The sequence below is a fragment of the Chroicocephalus ridibundus genome, chromosome 4, assembly GCF_963924245.1.
Source record: "Chroicocephalus ridibundus chromosome 4, bChrRid1.1, whole genome shotgun sequence".
NCBI lineage: Eukaryota > Metazoa > Chordata > Aves > Charadriiformes > Laridae > Chroicocephalus > Chroicocephalus ridibundus.
In genome coordinates this window covers 18,129,400-18,155,378 of record NC_086287.1, presented here as the reverse complement: position 1 = coordinate 18,155,378, position 25,979 = coordinate 18,129,400, and the positions used below count along the sequence as shown (strand labels likewise).

Genomic DNA, 25,979 nt, shown 5'->3' with positions numbered 1-25,979 from the left:
CCTGCCATCTTCTACCTCTCTGTTTGGTTGGGGTGGGGTATTTTTGTTTTAATATTTACAGCCGGAAAGGACGGAAGTGTGGGAAAAAAGATCTTGTGGGATGCTACGATGTAGCAAGTGAGCAGATTCGGGATCCTGCCCTCATCCTTTGGATTGATGAGCAGGAACCACAGAGGATTACAGCTATTGCTGTAACCAGATGGGTCATACTGATAATTTGGGATAGCAGTTACACGCATAAATAGCCTTGTGAACCTCCGGCTTCGTTGGTAAGGCTGGATGAGTGAATGTGGCTTAGAGACAAAAGGTTTATGCATCCATGGCAAGCCCGCAATCAGGGACGTACTCAGCATAAGTAATTGGGGAACGGGGCCAACTTCTATTCATCCCGGTCCCCGCCACCACGGAGCCCCGTGTACTGTTACCGAGGGGCAAAGAAGGGTTTGACGAGCACGCAAAGCCCTGGACCAACTCATCCCTGAGGGCAATGGCATGATTTTGGAACAAGTGGACTCATTTTCAGCGTACATGTGTAGTAAACGCGTGCTTACCTAACAGCGCATTCCTGCTTACGGGATGCATGGCAGGGAAGGCTCCGTCGAGTGTGAAAATTTGGGGCTCGGAAGCTGCTCCCTGAAATGCTTTTGCTAGAGGAAAGTGCCCAGGCAGAAAGAGGGCAGGTTTCCACGTACGATGCTGCAGGTGGGTGCCAAGTTCATATTTAGCATGGTAAGGTCCCAGCCCTTGCCGGAGCTGCTGGCTGCTGCCTTTACCAGAAATCCTCTTACGCTCTCATGATGTGACTTACTGTCCTGCCCCTAGAAGAAGTGAATGAGCTTGATGGAAGCATAATGTAGGGTGAGAGCAATTGCATAAGCAAGTGGGCCAAAGTGGGGTTTGGCCAAAAGATTGGGCAATTTCATCATGCTTCTGTCGCACAGCTTTGTGGGGTTTTTAACCAAAACGTAACTAAAATTTTTAAGCCATAGTGTGAAGCTTACTTGAACTGTCAACACTTGTGGCCCAAATCTCTTTGGTGGGCAGACCTGGAGCCCCAAAGTTGCTCATGCGACCCAATAACTGAGGGAAAATGTCCTGAGTGGTTCTGCTGAACCTGATGCAATCACTTGCAGCAATAAAGCCACAAGCTTAGGCAAAAAAATATTTGGCAAGTCAGAGCTTAGGATAAAATAGGAGGGGGAAACAAATGAGGAAAAGCTTCTCTGCATTTCAAACTGCGAGTTTTAATGAAAAAATCCTTTTTTTTTTTTTGGCGGGGGAGTGGGGGGAATGTCCCTTCATGGATGCACCCTAAAACTTCTGTATATAGAAACAGATATCCAGTTGCACCCCACACCCGTTCACAGCGGTTTCTCCCTGCATCCATTCGCAGCAGTTTCTCCCCCCATCCAGGGCTGCCTGATGAGCTTTAGGGGACACTGGTGAGGTTTAAGAGAGATGGGTTTAGGAGAGAGCGGTGCTACAGCCCCCCCCAGCAACCCTCCCTGTGGTTGCCACTTGCGTGTAGGAAACCCTTTGCTCTGAGCTGCCCCTGGCGGGTGGGAAAAAAGAAGAAAAAGGGATAATACAAACACAGACACCAAAAGAAAGGAAAAAAGAAAGTGGGGTAATAGGAAAAAAGGGGGAAAGGAAAAAAGGGATAATAGGAAAAAAGGGGGAAAAGAAAAAAGGGAAAGAGGGGGGAAAAAGAAAAAAGGAGAAAGAAAAAAGAAAAAAGGAAGAAGGAAAAAGAAACAAGATAAAGAAAAAAGTGAGAAGAAAAAAGAAAAAAGGAGGAAGAAAAAAGGAAAAAAGAAAAAAGAAAAAAGGAAAAAATAAAGAAAAAAGAAAAAAGGAAATAGAAAAAAGGAAAGAAAAAATAAAGAAAAAAGAAAAAGGAAAATAAAAAAGGAAAAAAGGAAAAAGGGCGAAAGAAGCAGAGCCCCCCCCCCACGTTTCGGGCGGGAGGGGGGCGGTGTGTGCCGACCCCCCGTCCCCGTGATGGGGCGTGTCCAGGGGCGTGTCCAGGGGCGGGGCGCCCGGGGGAGGGGCGGGGCCTGTTTTCCCCGCCCGCGCCGCCGCCGCCGCCGCCGCCGCCCGGGAGCAGAGATTGAGGGAAGCCTCCGCCGCCGCCGCCCGCCTCGCCCGCGCCGCCATGGGGGTGGAAGGCTGCACCAAGTGCATCAAATACCTCCTCTTCGTCTTCAACTTCATCTTCTGGGTGAGCCCCGGGGCGGGGGGCGCTGGAGACGGGATCGGGGGGGGGGCGCTGAGCCACCCCAGCGCTTGAAATAACGGGGCTCCAATATGGCTCGTCTGCCCGCGCCTGCTTTTAACCTCTTATACCCCCCCGCCCAGCGTTAAAACTGGGATATGCCTTAGGGGTTGGTTTTTTTTAGGGCAAGGGGGTGTCTGCTTATGCTTTGATTATTTTTTTTTATGCGTGTATATATATATATTTATTTATTTGCACGTGCATATCTATTTATATTTTTTATATACATATCGATATATATACGTGTTTATAGGCATCCTTTCCGAGAGGAAAGGGCGGGGGGTGCCTTGCTCCCGCCTGAGGCGGCGGGGGGGGGTGGCCGAGCTGGCTTGGGGCGGGGGCCGCAGCGGGTCGTTGTCCCCTCCGGGGGCTGCTGCTCCCAAACCCCCTGTTGCTGGGGGTCTGCGCTGGGAACGGCGGCGTTTCTCAGCCCGGCGAGGAGGGAGGGATGGAGGGATGCCGCCAGGCGGAGGGAGGAGAGGCGCTGGCCCAGCCGCCCGCCGCAGAGGAGCCGGAGAGGAGAGGGTGGCCAAAAAATCACGGGCCATCAGGGCTGGTGTTGCTTTCGGGGGGCGAACGGGGCTCGATGGCGCTGGCCCAGCGTCGGGACCCAGCCTCGACGCCCACGTTTGGGTCGTGCCCGAGCTGGGGGACCGCCGTCTCCGCCGCCTGGGAAGTTATTTTAGGATGCAAATTTTACCCAGGCTGGAGAGGTTGCCTTTCCTGAGAAAGTTTCTCATGAAATAATCCATCCAGACACGCGGCTAATAGAGCAAAAAGCGGCATATCCCGGTTTCCCTGCAAACCGGGTTTGTCCCGGTTAGAAACCCCCTCCGGCAGCGAGGGGCTGGCGTGGCAAGAAACGCTTTTTCCCCGCTGCTGTGCCTGGGAGCGACGAAATGTGCCCAAGCAGGCTGCTTTTTGTATTATGATTATTTTTTAAATAGGCTGTTTTCCATTCCCCAAAATGCTGTTTTTCTCGCAAGCGAGCCCAGCCCCTCCCCTTGGGGGCACGGCACCGCTGGCCGAGCGCTGGCTGCGTCCCCTTGTCCGACATCCCGCTCTGCCGACGAGGAATTTGGGGGGGGGTTCTTAATGTTTTGATGTTTTTCTCACAGCAGCGAACGCAGCCAGGAGGGCTGGAGAGGTGGGGAGGGGGGCAATGCCTCCCAGAGCAAACCCGGCCTCAGCACCGGGAGCCTCCGCCTGCCGCCTCCTCCCCGGGGGTGCCCGGTGAAGCTCCTGGCCGGGGGGGGGGGGGGGGTCCCCACCTCTGGGAGGTGTGGGGTGTCCCGCTGCGTGGGAGCAAGCGCCGTCAAATACGGCCTGATTTCAGGCCTTTTCGCCTTGTTTCTGGGTATAACACTGACCAAGGGAGAGATGACGAGCTGTGACGACAGCGGTGTTAATTGATACCTGATGCATTGCCAGCTGCAAGATGAATGTGGGACAGTCCTTGGGGGATTTTTTTTTTTTTTTTTTTTTTAACCTCTTCCTCCACCCTTAAAATGGCAGGACGGAGGCGGGTAGGCTTTTCTCTGAAGTGTGGTTCCTTCCGAGTTATCGTGCTTATCCTGGGATTTTTTCTTCTCTTCTGGTCCTAATTTCCTGCCATTCTTGTCGCCGAAGCTGCCGGGTGTGGATGCGAGGGAGGAAGGGTCCCCTGGGCGGCAGGAAGGATGCAGGGGGGCTCTGCACAGCCCCCGCTCCTGAGCAAGCTCGCTCCCTCGCCCCGGTGCGCGCTTCCAAAACAGCTCATCTTTTACAAACGGGCGTTTTCCTTCCAAGAGGAATAGCCCATCGGTTTGATTTCCCTGTTAAGGACTTTGGGTGCTTTGTCCCTACCCCTCCGGAGGGAGCCTGACGCCCGCTCCCTGGGAGCATCGGGCCGGGGTGGGGGATGCTCCAGCTCCTCCCGAGGAGGGGGTGCCTGTGAGCTGCGACCCACCGGCTCGCAAAACACCTCCCGGTGCTGGGCTCGCCTGCTGCCGGACCCCTTGGACAGCCTTTGGTGTGGGTGGGGAGCCGGAGCTCTGTTAGGCTTAACGATGTTTTCAGTGAGGCTGGGCAGCTGAAGGCTGGTTGAACACCAAATCTTAGAGTTTTCAAGCCCTTTTGTGTTGTTTTATAAACCAGTAGTCAAGGGGAGTTTTAGGTTTACCACCACGCGAAGGCGGTAGCAGGCAATCTTGCGTCCCCAGCTGGGGAGGGATGCCTTGGTCGCCACCGAAGCGCGAAGGTCCTTTTTACAGGGTGGTGTTTAAAGGCTGCGGGGTGGCCGCGTCAGGAGCCCAGCTCTGACCCAGGGGGAGATGTGAGAGGGGGCTCTCGCAGCCCTGTGGTCCTGCCAGCTGGTTGGCAACGCAAGGGCCGCTGGGCTCCTTGTGCTCATTTGCTTATCATTTGCCTCGTGCCCAGACGAGGTCGGGCGCTGTTGGTGAAAAAAAGCAGGAGGAACGGAGCGCAAAGTTTGGCAGGCTCCTCACTGTGCTGCAGGGGAGCTTGCTCCAGCGCCCGAGAGGAAGAAAGGAAGCAATTCTCAGCCTTATCGGTGTTAACAAATAAGAAAGAAACTCCGATAACTTTTTAAAGTGGCCCGGCTGTCCTGCCGGAGTGTAAATAAACTGACACCCCTCTGGTTTCCCCCCAGCTCCTTCCTTCCCCTGGCAGTGCAGGGGGAGTTTCACAAAGCTGCCGTGTTGAAGAGCAAAAGGAAAAGGCAGCCCCGCTACCAGCTCCCTGGTGCGCCTCGTCAGCCCTCTCTGCCCGAGGTGTTTCGGTTTTATTTTATCTGTGGGGGTTGTTTTTCCTTTGCACGTGCATTTTTTGAGAAGATGCCAGGGTTACGTGCTCAGTCCAGGGTGGCTCTCGAGGAGGGGGCAGCGGCCACTGCATGGACCACACGTACAAACGTGTGCCCGTCCCGGGAGAGAAAGCGTCCCCAACGTGTTTCACAGTGGCATCCGCTGACCAAAGTGGTGGACGAGGCCACAAGCAGCACCTGGGGACCTCACACGGTTCATAAAACACAGGGCAGGTGAGACAAGCTTTTCTGTGCTTCAAAGGTGGGGTGGCCAGTGGCGAGGGGATGCTCCCAGCCCAGGGGGGGACTCTTTATCAGGGAATGGACCGATAGGACAAGGGGTAACGGTTTCAAACTGAAAGAGGGGAGATTTAGATTAGATATCAGGAAGGAATTCTTTACTGTGAGGGTGGTGAGACACTGGAACAGGTTGCCCAGGGAAGCTGTTGGTGCCCCATCCCTGGAAGTGTTCGAGGCCAGGCTGGATGGGGCTTTGGGCAGCCTGGTCTAGTGGGAGGTGTCCCTGCCCATGGCAGGGGGGTTGGAACAAGGTGATCTTTAAGGTCCCTTCCAACCCAAACCGTTCTGTGATTTTTCTGCCCTGCGAGAGGGAGCAGTAGCTGAATCCATTACTGGGCGGTTTTGGGGGTGCGGTGGGCAGTCCCAGCTCACCCTCCAGCCCAGCCCCTTCTGGGCTGGACATGTGGTGGGATGGAGCTGCTCCTCCATCCCACTCTCAATAGACGGATGGACTTCCACTGCTCTCCTCGATTATCCCAGTCCAATAGCAGAGCTCAGTGCATGGGGCTGAACTGACCACCACTTGCAAAGAGTCCCTGGAGAGGCCGAAGGAAGCCAGAGAGCTATTTTAAAATGTAATTAAACATAACCAAGGAGAAATTGGCTTGCTTGGAGAAGGATTGCCCGGCTTATTAGCTAACACAGCCCGTGGCAACCTTCCAGGTCCAGAGCACACCACTGACTTCCCTACCAGAGAGGTGTCTAATTAAAAAGAAGAGGTTGCTCTTAATGCCACTTTCCAGGTACCACGTAACGCTTTCTCTTGCTTGTGTTGAGGGGAGGTGGTGCAGTCGGGTGCAAAGGGGAGGAAGGGCAAGACCAGAGGGAAGGTGGAAGTGAAAGTCTGTCTCAACAGTGGGGATCAAAAGGGAAGGGGTGGTGGAGTAGAGTGTTTTCTTGTGCAACACTGGAAAAATCTGTCTGCTGTCCCCTGGAGTCCGCAAACCACGCACAAAGATATTTGGTGACGAGAGGTGACAGTGGAGGGAAGTGGCAGCTCTCTGTGGTGGTGGTGGTCCCACGGTGACAACTCCGCTGAGCGGCTCGTGACCCTCCCAATGTGACGAGGAGGGTGGCTGGGTACCGCTGCTCATGGGTTTAAACGGAGAATGGAAGAGCTGGTGGTTCACACAGCATGCGGCTCTGGAGCACGGGCTTGAAATAACTTCCTGGACTAACAAATCACTGGCGTTCTGTGCAGGCCGAGGACCAAGAGCTGCTGAAACGCTATTAGTGGTAGCGGCTGGCAGGCTGCGGAGCGCGGGGTTTGCTTTGGTTGTTGCTCTCCCTGGGAATCACAGAGAGCCTGGGCAGCAAGGATGTGGTGCTGGCCCAGCATCTCCTCCACCAACTCTGGGTTCGGTATCCTGGAACGATAAGCAAGATATTTCCACGTGTGTTTGACCCTGCAGCTATTTAGTGTCTGACTTTGAAGGGCGAGGGAGAGGTTTTCTTGGTAGGCTCAGTACGCGATCCTAAGTTTTCCTGCTGATGGCTCGCTGGGATGTGTTTCTGGGATCTCTGTCAAGCAAACGCATTCCTGCCATCGCCTATGAAACCTCTTCTGAAGCGCAAGGTTATTTAAGCAGGTCTTTTGAAGACACCGGTGCCCTGCCCTATGGGGGTACCCGATTTCAGTTAATGGGCTGGGGCTGCAGTCGCGACGAGGGAGCATCACTGGTGGCTGGAGGGGGGATTGCTCTGTTTTCCTGAGGTTATTCTTCTGTCAACCACGGTAATGCTTACCTCCTGCAAGAACGTTAACCCACGTACGATGCCTTGAGAAACACTTTGATCCTGTGCTCTGCAATTACCTTCCACTGTACTGTTAAAAAGGGAAAGCAGTTGTATTACCGTTGTAGTTAAACGCTTATGTACGGGGCCAAATTAATTTTAAAGCAATATCTGAAATTGTTTTCCTCTCTGCCGAGGGCGATTAAACCCTACTGGTAGATGTCAATGTATAGTGATACTTCTATCCGCAGCGGGGATCAGGCTGCGGCAGGCGGGCAGCAGCGAGCAGGAGGACCCCGCTCCTGGATTTTGGTGCCGGATTCCCGCTCTCCTCCCATCCATCAAGCTTTATTTGGCCTCTGGCATGCCGTTCCTCCGGGAGTGTTCCTCTGGAGCTTGTTTTGAAAAGCCCCGCAGTGTTGTGGGGCTGGTAACTATAGGCACCAGTGGAGAATTTCGCCCCGGCCGGCGGCTCTATTAATAGCGCCTGCTGGAAGGTGGCGGCGGCTGCGCTGCTGGGAGCGGAGCAGGGGATGCAGGCTGCCTTCCTCCTCCTCCTGCCTGCAGAGCACGGAGCTCTTCCCAAACGCCTTGTCTGCCGTTCCTGAGCAGAGCTTGCCGCAAACTTTCAGCCTGAGCTTTGGGGAAAGACCTGGCCTGCGCTTTCTAAGAAGAGTCCCGTCTCTTGCCGCAGTTTGCGAGTGCCTGTGCGGCGCTCGGCTTTCACAGAGCTCAGAGGAAGCTTTTACGCCGTGGGGCTGCCTACCTGCAACCGCCTTTGCCTGATTTCCGTCACTTCCCCTCCTTACACCCTCCCCTCAAAAAAGCCTTGCACGGGGAGGGGGTGTCCTGACGTGTTGGTGCTCTGGGGCATCCCACAGTCCACCCCGACAAGCAGCGCGGGGATGGTCTGCAGCGCTTCTCCCCTTAAAATTTTAAGTGAATTCTTGGCGTGAAGTCCCGCCGCTCTATAGCATGGAGTCCGTCGCAGCGCCAGAGCAAAGCTGCCGGGTTTGTGGGCTGCCGTGCAGCTCTCGGCCCCCTGCTGCACCCCGAGCCCTCCCAGCGCTTCAGCGAGGCGCATCTATTTGCGGTAGAAAAGAAATTCAACTTCTGCTTTCCAGAAAGCGAGGCGCAGGGTGCAGTCAGGCCCGGCGCCGCCCGTACGTGTGTGTCTGTCTGCCGCCACCAGCCATGTGCCTCTCCCCTGCCCGCCTCCGTCCTCCTGCCAAACCCGCGAGGTGCTAGCACACATCTTGCAAGGGCTTCTATTGCCCTTCTAAAGGTAATTTCCATCAAGTTACGAATTTCTAGCTCCTCCCCTTTTTCCCCCCACTCGTGCTCGGTGCGGTGGCAAAGTGATGTTATTCACGCCACGCGTAATGTAGAATATGGTATCTGCTGCTCCACCTGGAGACCGACAAATGACCTGGCAGCAAAGCATGCGACCCCAAATTAGCGAGCCATTCCTGGCTGTGCCAGGGGCCTCTTGCGTGGCAAGTTGCTTCAGCCTTGGCAAGCCATTTTGTCCGTCTGCACCCTGGTTCCCCACACCGAAAAGGAAGGGGATGCGATTTTACTCCATCTCGGCTGCTTTGCAGATTGCGCTGAGGAGGAGCCATGGCGGGGGGGGACACGGTTGCGCAGCCCGCGTGGGCTCCGGGTGCTGTCTGCCCCCCGCAAAGGGCTCAGCTTCCAGGCGGTGTAAGGGAAGCCTCAAGCTTGTGCAGCGTGAAAACATGTTAAAAATCTCTAATCATCTCCCTGAATCATAAAACGGCTAAATTCCGTTACGCTTTCTTGGCAGCATCCCGCTTCTTGTTAATAACGGTGGTATTTCACCGGCATCGCGGCGCGGGCTCCGCCGGTAGCGTTTTTGCAGCTTCTCCCAGCCCTGGGGCTCCCGCGGGGTGGGAAGCAGCATCCCGGCAGCAGGAGCGGCCGTGGCCACGGGAAGCAGCGCTGCTAAAAATACAGCATTGTGAAACTGCTGGCACCTCCGCTTCCCTCCGCCGCCGGCTTGAGCCGCAGGATGTCTGCTTCGCTTTGACATGCCTGGCGAGACACCCTATAGCCAGGGCTACTTCTTCATCTTCCTCTTCCTCCCTACCAGGAAACCTGTTTTGGAGGGGGGTGGAGGGATGGGAGCAGGAGGAAAAGGGCTGGGGGCAGCAGAAGGGATCAGGGGATGATGCATGTCCTGGTGTACCCGAGTGCCCAGGGAGCTGCTGGGTTATGGGGTGCCCCGCGTTAAAGGGGAGAATGGGGCTGTTCCTTGCACCCCTAAATCATGGGAATATCTCAGGGAGGGGAGGGGTGACTGAGCTGTGAAAGACGGACTTGTTCCCTTGCCCCACGGCTGGATCTGGGGAATTTTAAGGCAAACGGCACAATCCAGGAGGGAGCCCCGTTAGGCGCACGGTGGATGGGGCAGCAAACTGGGCTGCATACTGATGCTCAGACAGTGATACCCCGTTGTGTGGGGTACCACCCCGTCACCTCTCGGGGGGCTGGGGGCTGCTTTTTCCCCTCCCCTGGCCAGCATCCGATGGGGGCTTTGTCTGGCCGCGCCAAGCGGGTAAATGGCGTCCCTGCGAAAAGCAAGCCTCGGGCAGGCAGGATCCAGCTGGAAAAGTCTGGCTGTCTGTGGAAGAAGCAATAAATCTCTGGAAGCTGGAAAATAGCAGTAAAGAGGAAACGCCGGAGCCTGCCGCGGCACCTCTGCTGTGCCGGCAGGCTGCTGGGGGTGCCGTCTCCAGGGCCAGCCCCGTGGTGCGGCGGGGATCCTGCGCTCTGGACAGGGCGCCCTTCTAGGGCATTTTTGGAGGATTTTTGAAGGGGCTGGGAAGGTGGAGGAGGAAGTGTTATTTTCATCGAGGGGTCATTTTCCTTTGGGATTTGGGGGATGTGTCTGTGGGATTTTATTGTTATTGTTTTTTAAACAAGGGCATACAAAAGTGCGGGCTGGGGAAGGCGGCAGAAGGAGAGCGTAAAACACTCCAGAGCAAAGGGAAGCATAAGGCTGTAAAAGTAGCCAGGAAAGTTAGTAGTGCTTAAAGCGCTGGAAAGTAATCCGGATGGCCGGAGCTGGAGTCCGAGGTGTGTGTTTCAGCAGCGTCCGTCTCTGCAGGCGCCTTTGGGGAGCAGCCGGTGGCAGGGGGGGTTGGCGTGTGCAAGGCAGATCGAAGAGCGATGCAGCGCTGGCCTGGCTGAAGCTGCAGCTTTTAGATGTTTGCTTTCGTTAAAGCAGTCCCCAAAAATTTCAGTGGGGAGCGGTGCTGGGCACGGGGGGTATATCTGCAACAAGCCATGGCCCCAGCCTCTGAGACATTGCCAGGCATTGCCGTCTGACTAGCTGGGCAAGCACAGGGCAATGTGAGGTAGCCTGCACGAGATCATGGATACCTACGGGGGCGGGGGGGGAAGGGATATTTAATGTATGAGGATGTGCAGCCTGGAGACCAGCGTGATGCTGCCAGCGGTGGTTGGAGCTTTTCTGGCTCTTGTGTTGGCAAACAACCGCAATTTTAGGATGGGGGAGGGAAGAAAATACCCAGCTTCCGGAGCAAGTTGTTGTGTTAAAAATGAGATTACCCCAAACAAGGTGCAGCGGAAGGCAGAGTTACTGTGGCGAGCCGATGAAGTTTTCTCCCTCTTGTCTTCTTTCCTTTGGGAAGAAACATGTCTTTATTTTGTCCTGCGTGTCTTGGTGGTGGAAGGATGTATGGTTTTCATGGAAAAAGTTACTCATCGTAGCCTAAACCCTGTTTTCATTAGTAAGTGAACATTGCTGTCTCTTAAGAAATCCAGCTGCTGTTGGATTAAAACTTCCATTCGGAGGTCCTCTGTGATCTCTTAAAAAAGCAAATGGAGTCAGGGATGCGGGAGGGACGGATGTGTGGTGTTCCTGGTGGACATTCGGGCTGAAACCATGAACATCTGAAGAGGGTTCAGCTGGCTGCCGTAGGCAGACCTCGCCTCTGGGGTGGGTTTGAGTCGGAAGAGGCTCTATCCCTTCAGCCGATGCTCCCAAATGTTTAAGAAATATTCTGAGGATAGCATGCAGCCTGCTTTCGGTTCTGTGTTGGGCGTTTTGGGGCATGTTTAGTTGGAAAGCTGCTCCTGGCACTGGTGTCACCCAGCCTCGGTGGCCAGGGGTGCTGGCTGCGGAGGGCAGCGTGCCGGGGCACAGCATCGTCTCCTGGCAGAGGGAAAACCAAACCAAAAAGGGCTGCAGTCAGTCTTTTCTTCGGCTCTCCCAGCCAGCACAGAACCCCCAGTCTCCCTCAGGGTCTCCTCTCCCCTGGGAGCCACCGAGAGACCTCGACTTTGAGTAGAGCTGATTAATTTGGGGACATTCTCCTTCTCCCGAGAGGATAAACATGGGCTTCGTTACGTCCTCAGACAATGAACGAGCCATGCCAGGCTGGATTTGGGTAACTTTCTGCAAAGTCACGGGCTGCCTTATTTGGAGCTGGATTTGAGCACGGACCAGCTTTTGTGACTTTTCTCCATAGCGAGTGTTTGGAGAAGTTTGGGCTCTCCCAAGCAGGAGGGGGATGAGGGACCGTGCTGATGGGGAAGTTGCATTGGTTGTTGTGGGAGAAGTGGTAAAAGCTGATTATTTCGGTGGCAAATCAGGGAAAGGCTTGTAAAATCTTCCCTCCCTCTCCAGAGTGGGGGTTTTCTCCCTCCGGTAAGTGGAAAAGCCCCAAAGTCAGCTTATCTTGTGAGTTTTGAGCAAACTGTGTGGCTTTGCCCCAGCTTCGATGGCACTCCTGTAAAAATCTCCTGTCTGGGATTTGTGGAAGTGAGCAAGGAGGAAACCCACCGTCTGACCTCCCGAGGGGCAAAGCCAGATTCCCACCGACGGCCCGTCTGGCAAATCCCAGTCCTCGTGCGTTCACCGAGGCTCTGCTGCGCTTGTGCAACTGGAGAAGACTTTGCACTTTTACTGAACAAACTCTCTTTTTCCTTTTTCTTTCGCTTTTCCTTTTCTTTTTTTTTAATGTCACCTTCATGATGCCTCTCAGATGCCTCTGACCTGACTCAGACCCATTTGAAAAAAATGATGCTTCCACTTCTGTACTCTTTGCTAGTTATCTTCCCTTTTTTAAGATGAATGGCTTTTCGAGGATTTAGGACGCTCAAAATTAAATCAGTGTTTGAACAGGCGCTTCCAGCCTTTCATAGAAGTGATACTGAATTCTTGAGGGTTGGGGTTTTTTCACAAGTGTGTTTATTTCCCCCACCCCGCCCTTTCTTTCATGGTTTTAAATGGAGGGGGTGGGCGGTGTGTGTCATGGAGAACACAGCGAGTCCTGCTGGAAATGCTCTGGCTGGAGTTCCTCTCAGTGACACCTTCCCCGCTCCAGGGCCCCCGATCTGCTCCCGTCCTCCGCTGCCGTTCCCCACCCTTCCCTGGAAGAGAAAACAGTGAGGAAGACAGTCATGAAACTTCCCGTTATTTGGGCATAAATATTCCGCCAAGGCGGTGGTTCCAGCCTCGTGGGCTCGCAGAGCTGCTCAGCTCCATCGAGCGTCTTCATGGTAGCCTCCAAAAGCAGCGTGGTGTTGTGGTGGCCTGAACCGAGGGTTTGCTCTGCTTCAGTCCCTGGATTAGGACGTTAAGGAAAGCCACACGTACCGGAGGAGTGGGAGAGCAGGGTCCCAGCTCACAGCCCGCCCACAGGGACTTGCGTTACGGTTTCTCTTTTTCTATCCCTTTAAGAAATTAAACAGGCAGTGAACCGAGCAGTGGAAGTAATGTCCACCGGGGTTCCTGTGCTCATGGGACACCTGAGAAGATGACTAAATATTAATCAAATTGATGCTGCGAGGGCAGCTGAATCCTGGTCTGTTCCCTCCTGATGTGGGACATCCCCGAGACCCGTAGGGAGGGGAGGAGTGGGATATAACACAGAGATGCTGCTGGAAATGTTGCCAAGTCCCCCTGAGTGTGGTTTCTTAGTCATCTGTGTGCTCCTAAACACTCTGCCGAATGTGAAGATGTGGACATCGCGAAGAGTGTGTTGGGGGGGGTTGGAGGTGTTTTGGACCCCCTGCGAGCGGGTGCGGCAGCAGTTCAAAGCCACGATGTCTCTGCTCTTGCTGTGTATTACCGGCAGTTTTGCTGCCTTTTGGTGTCACGTTGGTGGGACAGGTCTCCCCCGAGGCAGAGCAGCTTTTGGGTGTGCAGAAAGCTCTGACCCACTAGGTCTGCTCGGGCTGGAGCCCTGACCCTGGGTGGGAAGTCGTGTACATGTGAGACTCCGGGCAGAGGGAAGAACTGGTGGTCCCCCCCAGTTTCTGAGCCACAGCCTCCCCGTCCTTCCTACCTAGTTCTCAGCAGATCAAACAAAACCCAGTTTGTACATCACAGAAAAGAAATGGGGTGATAACAGCCCGTTAGGAAACGGGAGTAATCGGGGCTGATCCTAACTTCTGTTGAAAAGCTATCCTAAAAGCTTCAGTTCCACATCTCGTGCTTCCTGGATAAGGCTGGGATATTTTACTACTCATTTTAATAGAGTAGTAAAATACCTCTTAGGAGAGAAAGCACCTGCAGGAACTGGGAAGGGCTTTGCATATCCCCAGGATGAGGGGTCTTCTCATAAAGCGAGGAGGATCGTGTGGCTCGTGGTACGGGGCACAAAGCACGCTGCAGGGGTGGGATGATGGTTGGGAAGGATGTTCTTGTATGCGAAAGGACTAAATAAGAATTTGCAGAAAGGAGAAAAGGCAGGCGCCTACTGCCGCTCTAGGTCCGACGTGATGGGTAACGCCTGCGTCCCTCTGCTTTCTCCCCAGCTGGCCGGAGGCATCATCCTGGGAGTGGCCCTGTGGCTCCGGCATGACTCGCAGACGACGAATATCCTCTACCTGCAGCTGGGGGACAAGCAGGCCCCCAACACCTTCTACGTCGGTAAGTAGGTCTGGGGGATGCTACCGTCGCTGCCTGGGCGTCGTGCCCTAGGGTTGGACTGCAGCGTGCCCAAAAGCAAGGTGGAAAGCTCCGTGCTCCCAAAAGCAAGGAGGTCGGACTAAAAATACCTCCCGCTCCCCCCGTACTCCCCAGAATATCTCCTGCCGTGGCAATCAAAGCCTTCATTAAATGTCGGCTGTGGCCCAAGCACAGAATCCAAAGTCACGTCAGCTAAAAGCACGAAAAGACGTGTTGCAGCGTAGTAGATTTTCTCCGGTGCTGTTCTCCACTACAGTCTCACTCCGGAGCGTGTTTGGGAAGAGGGGGTACTTCTTGGAAGCGTGTCTCATTTCCTATCCAAAGGGATGTAAAAGTAGCCGACGGAGCGGCTGGCAGCGGAAAGTGCAGCTCGTCGAGCTCGTGACTCATGTTCTCCAGGAGGGGCAGGTGGAGCCTCTGCGTGTTACGGTTAAGCTTGGCGTGGTTTTTATTAAATTGACAGCATGCCGGCTTGCTGGAAGATGAAACCCCCTGTTTTTGCCCTGTTCTCCAGTGATGCCTCGCAGGCAAGGGGGAGCAGCTTGCAGGAGGGGCTGGCTGCCAGACAGGGGCTGGCTCGGGGTGCAAGCATCTAATCCAATGCCCTTTTCTCACCTGTAGCTGAAGTTAACTTCTGGGAAGGGTTTTCCTTTGGTTTTCCCTGCTTGCCCAAGAAGCAGCATGCCCGAGCCCTTCTCCCCGGCTGTGCCTGGTTATAGTAGATGCTCCTGCTGTAAATAGCAGCGGGTTTTCCTCTCCCGCTGTCTCCCCTCTCTTGCCTCGCCGCCAGAGCTGTATTTATAGCATTTCCCTCTTGTAGATTTTTCAATTTGAAAAAGAGAAAAGGGAGCTCTTAAGAAGTCAAACTTTCCTTTCCAAGAACCAGCCCAAACATCTCCTTCCTTCTGGGGGCCAGCAACTGATGTCTCCCTAGTCAACACATTTCTCCCAGTACCGGGGGGGAATGGGACCCGGAGCACTGGGGCCAACTCCTCCCCTCCCGCCTGTTGGGCATCCTTTGCCCTTCCACCCTGCGTTGTTTCATCTTTGTCCTTGGCCTTTGCTGTGTAGAAGGCAGTGGGGAACGGAACGCAGGTCCCGCCACCGTGCTGACTTTCCGATGCCCGTGAACAGCCCATGATTTGAGGCTGGCTGTCTTTTTAAAGTTATATTCAGCAACAGATCGGCCTGGATTCCTTCTGGCAGCTGTAATTTCCATGCAGTAATAACAGCAGAGCATTTCTTTCAGCTGCTGCCTCTCCCAGCCAGCCCTCTGGAGTCTGGGATTTCTTTTTGCTTTTTCTTTTTTTTCCTCTTCCCCCCCCCCACCCCCAGCCGATACTCCTTCCTTTTTCTCCTCTGGCATCCAACATACACATGCACACAATGTTCCTGCTTCGGGAGCAGGAACATCTCTGGGGTTGGGGTTGGCCTCCAGAGTTGGAGGGTTGGTTTTTTTTTCCCCTTGCAAACCACTTTTTGATGTCTGGCGTGGGGCGCTGGTCCCGAGATCTGTCAGGAGGCTTTTAAAGGTCGGCCAGGCTTTGCCACGGCACTGCAGGACAGGGGGAAGCAATAAAAACTGTCGGAGGAGGAAAACTTGGGCCATGGGGTTTGTACTTGGTGAGGAGGGAGAGTGGGGAAAGTGGCGCTTCGGTGTCCTCCTGGTTTCTCAACTTTTTTCAAAGTTGAAGCTGTTTTGTTAAAGGCTGTTTTCCCAGGGCGCCTGTACGTGTTACAGGAGAGGAAAAATAATTAACATAGAAGGTCGGTGTGTGGGATTGGACGGTAACGAGGAAGCGGGAGAGGGAGAATGTGGGGAGCAGGGCAGCCGCTGGGTGCCAGGTACGATGCCTTCAGCCTGCTGCAGAGCTTAATCTCTTCCCAGAAATCAGGCGGGTTTGCACCATGGCAAGCTCAGGTCTCTTGGTTGCAGCTCTCGTTGGCGGGTTGGGCTTCTCCCCAGGCCCCCCCGCTGCTGAGTTTGCTGACGGCGATTTTCACAGATGGATTTTCACAGAGGGACTTGTGATACTTGGGAAGGAAAGGGCCCGGCCGTGCGCGGGAGCAGGAGGAGAGGAGCGGTACTTGCTCGGAGCATCCCTTGCAGCACCCGCGGGCACAGGCGACTCTTCCTCCGCTCGCCCATCCAGCCCATGAGGAGGGACCTCCTGGGGTTGGGGTTTCCCGCAAGCGGTTTCCCCCCCCCAGCGATTTGGCACCGCATCCAACGAGTTGTCTTGTGGGCTGGCTTGGGGAGGGTATTAAATGAGCTCTTATTCGTGGGCTTTTCCTCAGCATGGCTCGCAAACCATCTGACCCCCTGACCACTTGTTGCGGTCTTGGCTTTTGGCACTTCCATTTTGGCCGTGGACCCAGCGCTCCAGCAAATGGCAGGTTAACCGCTTCGCTGCTGTAAAGACCAAGTGGTACCAGGGATGGGGAAAGCTGGAGCACCGCGGTTTCATGTTTTTGTGACTGTAAAGGAACCACTTGTTCTTCACCTGAGCTAGGCTTATGGTCTCATATGTGTTTATTTGCTTGATTTGTAGTTGAAAAACTAAAACCCTTCTTTCTTCTTGCCCGTGTGTAACACTGTGTCTGAAGCGCCCTGCGCGTCTGGAGGCCAGGCGAGGTGTCAATAGCAGGTCAGAAAGCGTCCTTCAGGGTAGATAGAGGCATTGGTAAGTTGGATGCTAACAACTGGTTAACCATTTCTTAGATATTTATTGACCCTACACATAAAGTACCTTTTTTAAAAAAACAAACAAACAAAACCACTGTGACTTTTTTTTTTTGAGCTACAAGAGCCTGTGGGGGGAAAAGGCAGAGCTGGTCCATCTGTGCAGATACTGGTACGAACTGGAGCAATCTGATCGCTCCACAGTAAGTTGCTGCTGTGGTGTCAGTAGTTTTAAAAGCCCCTGGGGATCTTGAGGAGGCTAGACTTACTGCATTCGCCCCGTCTCGGTGGGATGATAGTGAAGATAATGTGTCAGGGGAAAGCCAGGATCCCCGTCCTTCAAGGATGCACAGACACGGCTGCTGCAGGCAACATACTTTCAGCAGCGTGGGAACAAAAGCCTCGGCTCCTGTTTGCCTTAAATCCCCATCCCTGGATTTCACATTTCCCCCCTTGCTGGGCCGCCTGGGCGCTGGGAGCATCGCTGGGCGCTCATCCCTACTCCCTGCCCTTCCCGCCCTTCATTCCCGTGGTTTCCCTGAAGCTGCGCAGAGCGGAGCGTGGCAGCTGGATGGTCTGGGCTTCGTTCTCGCCCGCCAGATCCAAAATAGGAAATCTGCCTCCGGCTGCTCCCAGCAAGTGACAGGGCGACATGACCCGCAGCTCTAATTAGCTCGGCCCCGGGAGCGGGGCCAGCCAGGAGGAAGAGCGCGAAGGCATCCAGAGCTGGGCTGCAGTTTTCCGTGTAGCTCTGCGGGTGAGGAAGGGGGCGGTTTTGCTTCTGTTCAGTTTTTTTGTAGTTTATTAGTAAATCCCCTGCCGGCCCCCGCCTTGGGAGGGGCGTGAGGTTTGGGACAGGTGTGCAGTAGTGGCTTAAACTTGGCCACCGAGGTGGCTACTGCCACCGCTCCCATTCCCCGCCATCCTGCTGGGTATTGCTGCCCCAGCAGAAAGGCAACGGTGGTGTGGGTTATTTTTAATTTTTTATTTTGGTTTTTTTTTTTTTTTTACCCTAGCAACCAGGCTGGTGACTGTGTGTGACCCAAGCAGGTCAGGCAGCAAAGCCTGTGGGAGACAAGGGGGGGATGGCTGGGGGCAGCAATGGCTTTGGGCTAATTTTAAGGCCACGAGTGTGCCTGCGAAGCGGCGTGCTGTGGTGGCGCTGGCTAACGAGAGCACCGGCTCTCTAACGAGGTGAACCACAGACTCTATTCACCCTCCTGCTCTGTACAAATACAATCCAGGGTCGTGATTTCTGCCCTGGAAAGGAGTTCAAGCCGCTTTTCACGTGGCCTGGGCTGGAAGAAATGGGCCAGAAAGCACAGGGATGCTTCGGAGTCTTTCTCACAAACGAGTACGCGTCTGCGTTGAACCTCAATTGCATCTGCACGCTTGTCCTTGAAGTCAGCATGATGTCCGTTGCTGGCAGGCTTTTGTGGGTGTCCCCAGGGGTTTTCTTTGGAAGTAGCATCATAAGGCTTTGCTGGCCTCGGGGGAGTCTGACCCTCATGGGGAGAAGGGACTGCCGAGCGGCAGCGCGTACGCGGGTAGGGATCGGGATGCCTGCCTGAGCTTCCCCAGGGATTGCTCGCTGTGAGGACGCTTTGGCCACTCTTGCCTTGGGTCCAAGATGTGGCCAGCAGCGCAGAGCACCCCAGCCCATCATCCAAACGGACTTGTGTTGGCTAAGCAGTCATGGGGGAGAGCCGTCCCTTCTATCTATAACAGTGGCTTTTTTTCTTAACTGGCCTTCTCACGACTGCCTTGGAGAAAAAGCAGTGATGTCCAGGGTTTGAGAGATGTGCTTTTTGTTTCAGAGGGGTTGGCACTGAGTGCTGGTGGGCTGCAAAGGCTCTGGAAGCCGTTGACACAGCGAGTGTGGACCTGCCATGAACAATGGAGAGTTCTCGGTTTCTCTTCTTCATGCTCCCCATCCTTGTCCCCATCCCTCCAGAAACATTAGGCATCTTGTAAAGGTGGGACCAACTTCCGTATATCATGGGGTTAGACTCAACAGCAAATCTTTTGCTAAACTTTTTGTGAAAGTGCTAGAGAAAAGTCCAAGAGTCCTGGTTTCTGGGTCCTGTAATAAACACTGGTGAAAAAACACCTTCTGTTTTGGTGTGAGGCTGCAGCAATCTCTGCGGATGCACACGGCTGGCTCGGCACTGGGTTCTTCTCTCACCCGTTTGTGCTCTACTTCTTCAAGGCTCTGTGTGTCGGTGGTTTCCCAGTAGAGACGTGAGCTGTGGCCAGGCTTGCATGCTTGGGAGTGGAAACCAAGGCTTTCATTTGGCCTTGAACCACAATGAGCAAGCACAATGGATTATTTAAAAAAAATAATATATATGTGTGGATTTATTTTAAAAATAGAAGTACATGTGTTTTTCTCTCTTGGAAATACTTATTTACAGTTAAGGATAATTTAATTATTTAGTTCCTTAAAGAAAAAAAAGGCTGAGATTTACTGGTTCTAGATTAGTCTCTAATCACTGTCAGATCCAGTCGTTCAATAATAGTGGGATTCTTTTTAAAATAGTAGTTTTGAGGCAAAACACTTTGTCAGTACTTCCCTCTGAGTATCTGGCTTCTACCATATAGCTGACAATACAAACAATCCTTTTTTTTGTATTCTTATAATAGAATTCAATTTCTATTAAAAAACAACTTGTAAGTAGTTGTAATTCAGTCTACCGTCAGCGTGACCCGCTCCTGGGATTCATTTACTCTGCTGACTAAAATTGGTTATGACTTAAGGCCATAAATTGGTGCCATCGGGTTATTTTGGGTTCAGATCTATCTGACTACAAACAATGTAGTTGTCCTTCTCCTTTGTCTGCTCCCGTTGGCTCTGCCAATGGGGACCTGTGCCACAGGTGGCTTCTTGCTTTTCAAAGCTGTTCAAACCTGTAACTTTGACAGTTTTCCTTTGAAAACCTGCCACGTGTTTAGGCATACAAAGCCCACCAGAAATCCAAATCCAGTGGGATTCGGGCTCTGTCAGTGAGTGAGACCGCAGGGCACGTGGAGATGTCCAGAAGGGTTGTAGGCTGGGGCAGTGGAGCATGGGCCAGCATGTTCCAGCCTGGATCTCCTGTGCTGCGTCACCATTGTCCATCCCAGTGCTGGAGATGTGCCGTAGACCTCATACCAGCTCTCGCGGGTACGCTGACGTTACAAAACTGAAGTCTCCTTCCAGTGTTTCCTGGGTAGGCAGAAGGGAAGAAATCTGGCTGTGGTGTTTGCAGAATCTGTTTGGGTACGGGTGTGCGTGCACAGGGACCTTGTTTTGGGTTTTCTCCACCTCTTTTCTGACAGAGGTGTGTCCTTTGCTTCCTTCTTGCCTTGTTCTTGCCGACAAGGGCAGCATGTACTGCCTTTCATCTCCCCGTGTGAGCCACGCAGCCCCAGGAGAGCTCTCCATGCTTTGCGACACTGTTGCTCCATCTGGAAGTCATTAGCAGCCACAGAGCAGCAATGTTTTTCTTGGGAAAGGCAGTGGAGGGGAACCGAGGGGCATTCCAGTTGTCATCTTCCAGCAAACCCTCTCTTTACCTGACACCACCCCCCCCTCCCCTCACCCCACTTCCAAGAAAGTGGTGGGCTCTGCTGGGCCAATTCCAACAGGCAGCTGAACAAAAATGTCCAGGAGACTCTCCCTCACCGGCTGGCTGGTGCGGCCAGCCCTTTCCCCTCCCTCCACATCCTGGAGGGACTTTCCACTCCCTGTCTGTATCTTGCCCCCAGGTCACAAGGAAGCATGTCCTGGTCAGGACTTTTTGGCTATGGAGAGGGTGTTCTTCCAGGATTGGTGGTGTGGGATTGGAAGGAGTCTCCTTCCCAGCACCGTCTGATGGTGCCACCCTTCCCTGCAGCAGGGGTGGTGGTGAGCCCTGTGATGTTCAGCATCACCAGGGGAGGAGCCACGTCAGGGTGGCACCGCAGCAGCTCACCCTCCATCCCTCGGAGGCTTGCAAAACTCTTGGATGTGCAGAATCTGCCCCCTGGGAGCCTGTCTGTCGGGAGAGGAGACATGAAAATCTCTCTTCCCTCTGCTCTCAGCCCCTTTTTAAAGCACATCCCGCAGGAAGGGCAGGCACGGCTTTGGGAGCCACCTGGGCTTCCTGGGAAGCATGGTGTGGTGCCGGGGGGGGTTCTTTTCGTTTCTTTTCTTTTCTTTTTTTTTCTTTTTTGTCTTTTGGAAACATTGCCGTGGTGACCTAGGGGAAGAGACTGGCTTCCATTAGCTTAACGAGTTAAAGCTGCTGGGAGAGGTAGGGCACTGCCTGGGAATGCCACGGCCTGGAGCTGCACAGCATCTCTGATGGGGATGGTGGGGCATGGGAGGAGGGCTGGTGGGGGCCGGCGCACTCCCTGCCTGTTTTAAGAGGGGTTCTGCTGTGCTTGTTCCTCCTTTTATTTGTTTTTCATTGTTTCCTTTTTTTTTTTTTCAAGTCTGTTTGTTCTACTTGGGTTTTGTTTTTTTTTTTTACTTCTCAGCAGGGACAGGACATGGGTTTTACAACCCTGCAGGCACCAGCTATGCTGCTTTAGTGCCAGAGCGAGTACTGACATTGAATATTGCCTTTTTCTCTCCCTTCCCTGCTCCCTGAAGTGAGCATCCTGCTTCATACCTGGTCTGGAGGCAAAAGGCCCTCCATGGAGGTATGATCTGCATGACCTGGGAGCTAAACTGGCCTCTTGGCTGCTTTTTTCTCTTTCCCATCTAGCACCGTCCAGAGAGAAGTGCTCAATGACTGTTGGTCCCTGGGGTCTGATGTTCGGGGGCTTTCCGCGTGGTGAAGCTTTAGGAGGTCCCCGCAGCCCAAAGCAGCGCGTGCCCTGGTTGTATCGGGGAAGGGGGGGATGGCGTTTGGTGCGTCGCTGCGGCTTTTTCTGCTGCGTTACATCCTGATACTCTTGAGCGAAGAGATCCTGTCCCTCCTCCTGCTGTGAATTCAGACAAGACCCTGAATCTCTCTGTAACGAGGAGATGAAACTAAGGCTGGTTGGCCCTCTTTCCTAAAGCTTTCTGTTTAAAGGCTCCATCTCAAAAGGCGGATAGAGGACATCAGGCAATATTGACGGCACCCATCCCTGCGAGTTCTCCCGTGGCTTCCCCGCCTTCAGGATACAGGTCCTGCGGCTCAGTCTCACAGTTTGCTTTCGTGGGCGGCTTGGTTACATGTGGCAGCTTTAGCAATCGTGCTTTTACTGCTGCCTTATCAGAGAACTGTGCCACAGGGTTAGAAATCACACTGGGACGTTGCTCAAGGCTGTGGAGGCACGTTGGTGCTGCAAACACCGAGAAATTATCTGCTCGCTGTACCTGTTGCTGCGGCGCTGGCAGTTCAGGGGTTGTCTCCTGCCGCCGTGGGAAGGAGCAGCATGACTGTAGGCACTGCAGTTTGCATTTCATACCCCTCTGACTTTGTTTTTTGTTTACGGCAAACAGCAATTCTTGTTTTAAAACGCCCGAGAAATCTGCAACACAAACGGGCTGGGAAGTGGCAAGCGAAAGGCAGATGGAGCCTTGCTCATGCAGAATTGTGCCAGTCCGGGTGGAGCCCTGGGGGAGCGAATACCGCTTTGGTGAAGGGTTTCTCACCCAGGACAGGCTATCAGGAGTTAATCCCGTCTTGGATGCTTACATAGTGAGGAGGCTTGTGCTGGGGGGAGTCTCCTCGGAGGATAATGTGCCATTCAGGATGGGTATGACAGGTGCCTTGCTTCCAGACGTGGAGCCCGAAACCATGCGGGCCGTCATCCTCGTTGTCTGCCAGGAATGAAAGCTAAGAAGTGTCAGGCTGTTTTCTGGGAAAAGGGCTTGGTCGTTCCCGTCTGGGTTGTGATTGCCATGAAATAGCCCCCCCAGCTGCCTGGCACCCAGTCTGGAAGCAGAGACACCCCCCCCCACCCCGGCCAGCCCCATCCCTTGAGGGGAAGGATGGGTGTGGGAAAACAGACACCATCCAAAGCGTGTGGTTAGGTGCTTTGGTTGCCTTCGTTTGCTTTTGCAGCCTTCGGTGTGGCATTTCCATGGAGAAACACCCTGGCATTCATCATACAAGACTCTATTGTTGCATTAAATATTTTGTGCTTGGTTTTTAAATAAACTCCGGAGCAGAGTCCCGCTCCATTGCCTCCCAGGAGGCTGTAGTGCTCTGGCCCTCCACAACAAAAGGCGACTCCATAACGGACACTTGTTTGTGCCTGGGAATGAAGCTGGCCTTTGTCCCAAAAGCCTTCCAGGGTTTTTTTTTTGTGATTTTCAGAGTTCAGGCCAGTCATCGCCGCCCTCTCCCCTGCCTGGCTGCTTGTTCCTGCTGCTCCCACCTCACCAGTCGCATCCGCTGGGCTCCGTTCAGGAAACCGCACGTGGTGCACGGTCGTCTTCCCTTCCCTCCTTTACTTCTCACTGTTTGCTTGCTCGACAGCAGCGCTGGCTCTGGCGAGGAGTTGGCGAAGCACGGGCCGGGAGAGAAACGGGAAGCTGGGATCTGGCTTGCCTGCGCAAGGTCTGCACAGCCTGTCTGGGGTGGAAGTTCAGCAGGTCAGGTTTTGTTTGGTTGTTTTTGAAGCTGCACAAATCCCAGCAAGAAGCAAGTACAGAGGCCTCCAAGAGACTTCTGTAAAATGGCACATGTCTCTGTTCCCTCTTAGTTTCTGCCATCAGTTGAGGTTCTCGCTGGGCTTTTATCTCCTAATTTTCAGAGCAAAACTTTCCTAGCCACCAGTGGCCCTTACATTTTCCTGATGATCTCAATACAAGACAGGCATTTTTTACCGTGAGACCAATCATTGACTGGAACAACCGCCCCAGGGCCATGGTAGAGTGCCCATCACCGGAGGTTTTCAAAGGTGCTAGATAGTCTCATCTAGGCTCACTTTCTCACAAAAGGTTGGACCAGATGATCTTCCCAGGTCCCTTCCAACCTGGGCTGCTCTATGATTCTGTGATCTCCTGACTGTGTTTGTTCAGCCTGGAAGTTGCCTTCAGTGTTTGTTTTGAAGAATTTGAGAATAAAATCTTCAGTCCATCCATGGGACTGACCTGGTCATTGGGGTCCCTGCAGCATCATGCTGCTTGGTCTCCAGATGTGCTGCATCAGCTTGTTACCTATCTAGTGGGGTGGTTGGCCTGAATGGTGACTTAGATGTTGAAATGACTTGCCCCCAGCCCAGCTTTGTCTTCTCTCTGCTGACCTAATGTGAGGAGAAGTCAGAAGCTGCTGCGCACAGGGATGAGCAAAGTTGATTTTCCCAGAGGGACTTGTGATGAAGACTCTCCAGCGGGGCCACCCAAGGCAGTAAGATGGAAAAACCTGATGCAGTTTGGGTTGAAAACCTAAACCAGCGGCATCACTGGTACAAGCTGGATGCTGAGGGCTGGCTCTTCGGTATTAGCAGATTGTGGTGACAAGAAGCAGACCTTTTTTTGAGAGATCACTACTGATACATTGTTCTTCTTGAAACAGTAGTTATGTAGCTTCCGAAAATCTCCATCAGTCTCTCTGGAGTTTGGCAGGCGTCCAGCAGACTGCCTTCATTTTACAGGATGCATTCATGCCTTCCCATCACCTCTAGCCCCTTGGGGGCCCCTCTTCCCCACTCACACCCCAGCCACTGCTCACCACGCTGGCCCTCTGCCTGGCTGCCACCACCAGTCCCTCCACCCCACGTCATCTCCAACCACTGGGATAAAATAACCTAATTCTACTTCAGGCAGGCCCACGAAACTTTAACTGGTGGCCTGTCCTTTCCAAGAAACTCTCCTGGGGGGTTTCTTTTGCTTGTTTTTCCCCTCTCTTCACACCTTCAAGTCAGAAGGTGGCCTGTCCTCTCTTAGAGAGCTTCAACATCCCAACTGCCCATTGGGTTTTTGTGGCTACGGGGCACTGCTGAGACCCCTTTGATACCAGAGAAGCTATGGATGCCCCATCCCTGGAAGTGTTCAAGGCCAGGCTGGATGAGGCTTTGAGCAGCCTGGTCTAGTGGGAGGTGTCCCTGCCCAGGGCAGGGGGGTTGGAACTAGATGATCTTTAAGGTCTTTTCCAACTCTAACCATTCTGTGATACGCATCAGGAGGTGCAACTCATGCTTTTTTTCCTCCTCCTGCTGGCAGTGTTGCCGTGAGGATGTTGGTGTCACTTGCGGCAGAGCCCGTCAGGTTTCATGAAGAGGGGCTTCCTGCGGGGTCAGCGTGCTCCATTGTGCTGGCGCTTCCCCTGCAGCTGGCTTCCTCCCTCCCGCGGCACCTAAATATAGCGGGAGGCGTAGTGCGAGCGCTGTGCCGGTGCAAAACGCCATCCAGAGGGTCCCAGCGCTGGGACGGTGTTTCCATCGCCGCCTCTCGCCACGTTGGCCCTTGCGTCGGCGCTTGCATTGTTTGGGTGCCGGTGACTTTTGTTTGAAAGAGGGAAGAAGCGGGAGCCAAAGTTGATCCTTCCCCAAGTTTGACGTGTCCATAAAGAGATTTTAAACAAGTCGAGACCATTCTTATCTATCTGGTTTTTTTTAGAGAAGGGTTTAACTTGGCTTGACTCCGCTTTCGGTGCATGCCCTTTAGACTTTGCACTTTAATTATCAGAAGATTGTTTAACAGCTACGAAGATAAGAAAAACCTTAAACACGACAGGCATGTACAAGCAGTTTTAGTCTTGAACTCTGTTTATACTTTAGTGCCATTCCTAAAGGGGAGTTGACAGACTGATTAATAACTATAAAAACATTTTGACTCATAGCAAAAGAATTAAACATTTAATTCAAGGGGTGTCTCCCAAGCAAGATGCTCTGTATTGCTGTTACCTCTGGGATGCCCCATGTACATTTATTCTCGTCCTGATGTATTATTTTTTTTCATCACTGTCGGTTAGAATTGGTGACTGCAGTCTTGCCTCATTTCTAATTATTTCTTTGATTATTTTTTGCACGTGTCAAATGGCTTTTGGATCAAAAGTAGGATTCACTTACGAAGGAGTAGAGCCACAGTACTTGAGAATATTACTTAACCAAAAAGGAACTTGATAATACAGTATATAACAGGATAAAGCTGTGGCTTTGGAAAAGGAAACAAATTTATCTGGGCTGGTAGCATCTGTCTGAGTAATCACCATGGTCTCACCAATCTCATGGTTGGCGAGACCATGGTGACTGCTAGTGGCAGAAGACCTGAGCCTTGAGCAAAGCTCTTGTTTCTTGGATGAATAAACTTCCATCC

The 25,979-nt window shown here is 53.3% G+C and overlaps 1 protein-coding gene across 1 annotated transcript in view; it reads left to right on the top strand.

Moving 5' to 3' along the window:
- The first annotated feature begins 2,063 nt into the window (after nucleotides 1-2,063).
- Nucleotides 2,064-25,979, top strand: part of CD81 (CD81 molecule) — a 36,340-nt gene continuing 12,424 nt past the window's right edge. Inside the window, exons 1-2 of the mRNA XM_063331895.1 lie at nucleotides 2,064-2,221; nucleotides 13,923-14,037. Coding sequence (XP_063187965.1) covers nucleotides 2,156-2,221; nucleotides 13,923-14,037 — 181 coding nt within the window. The 5' untranslated portion in view covers nucleotides 2,064-2,155. The remainder of the gene's footprint in view (nucleotides 2,222-13,922; nucleotides 14,038-25,979) is intronic.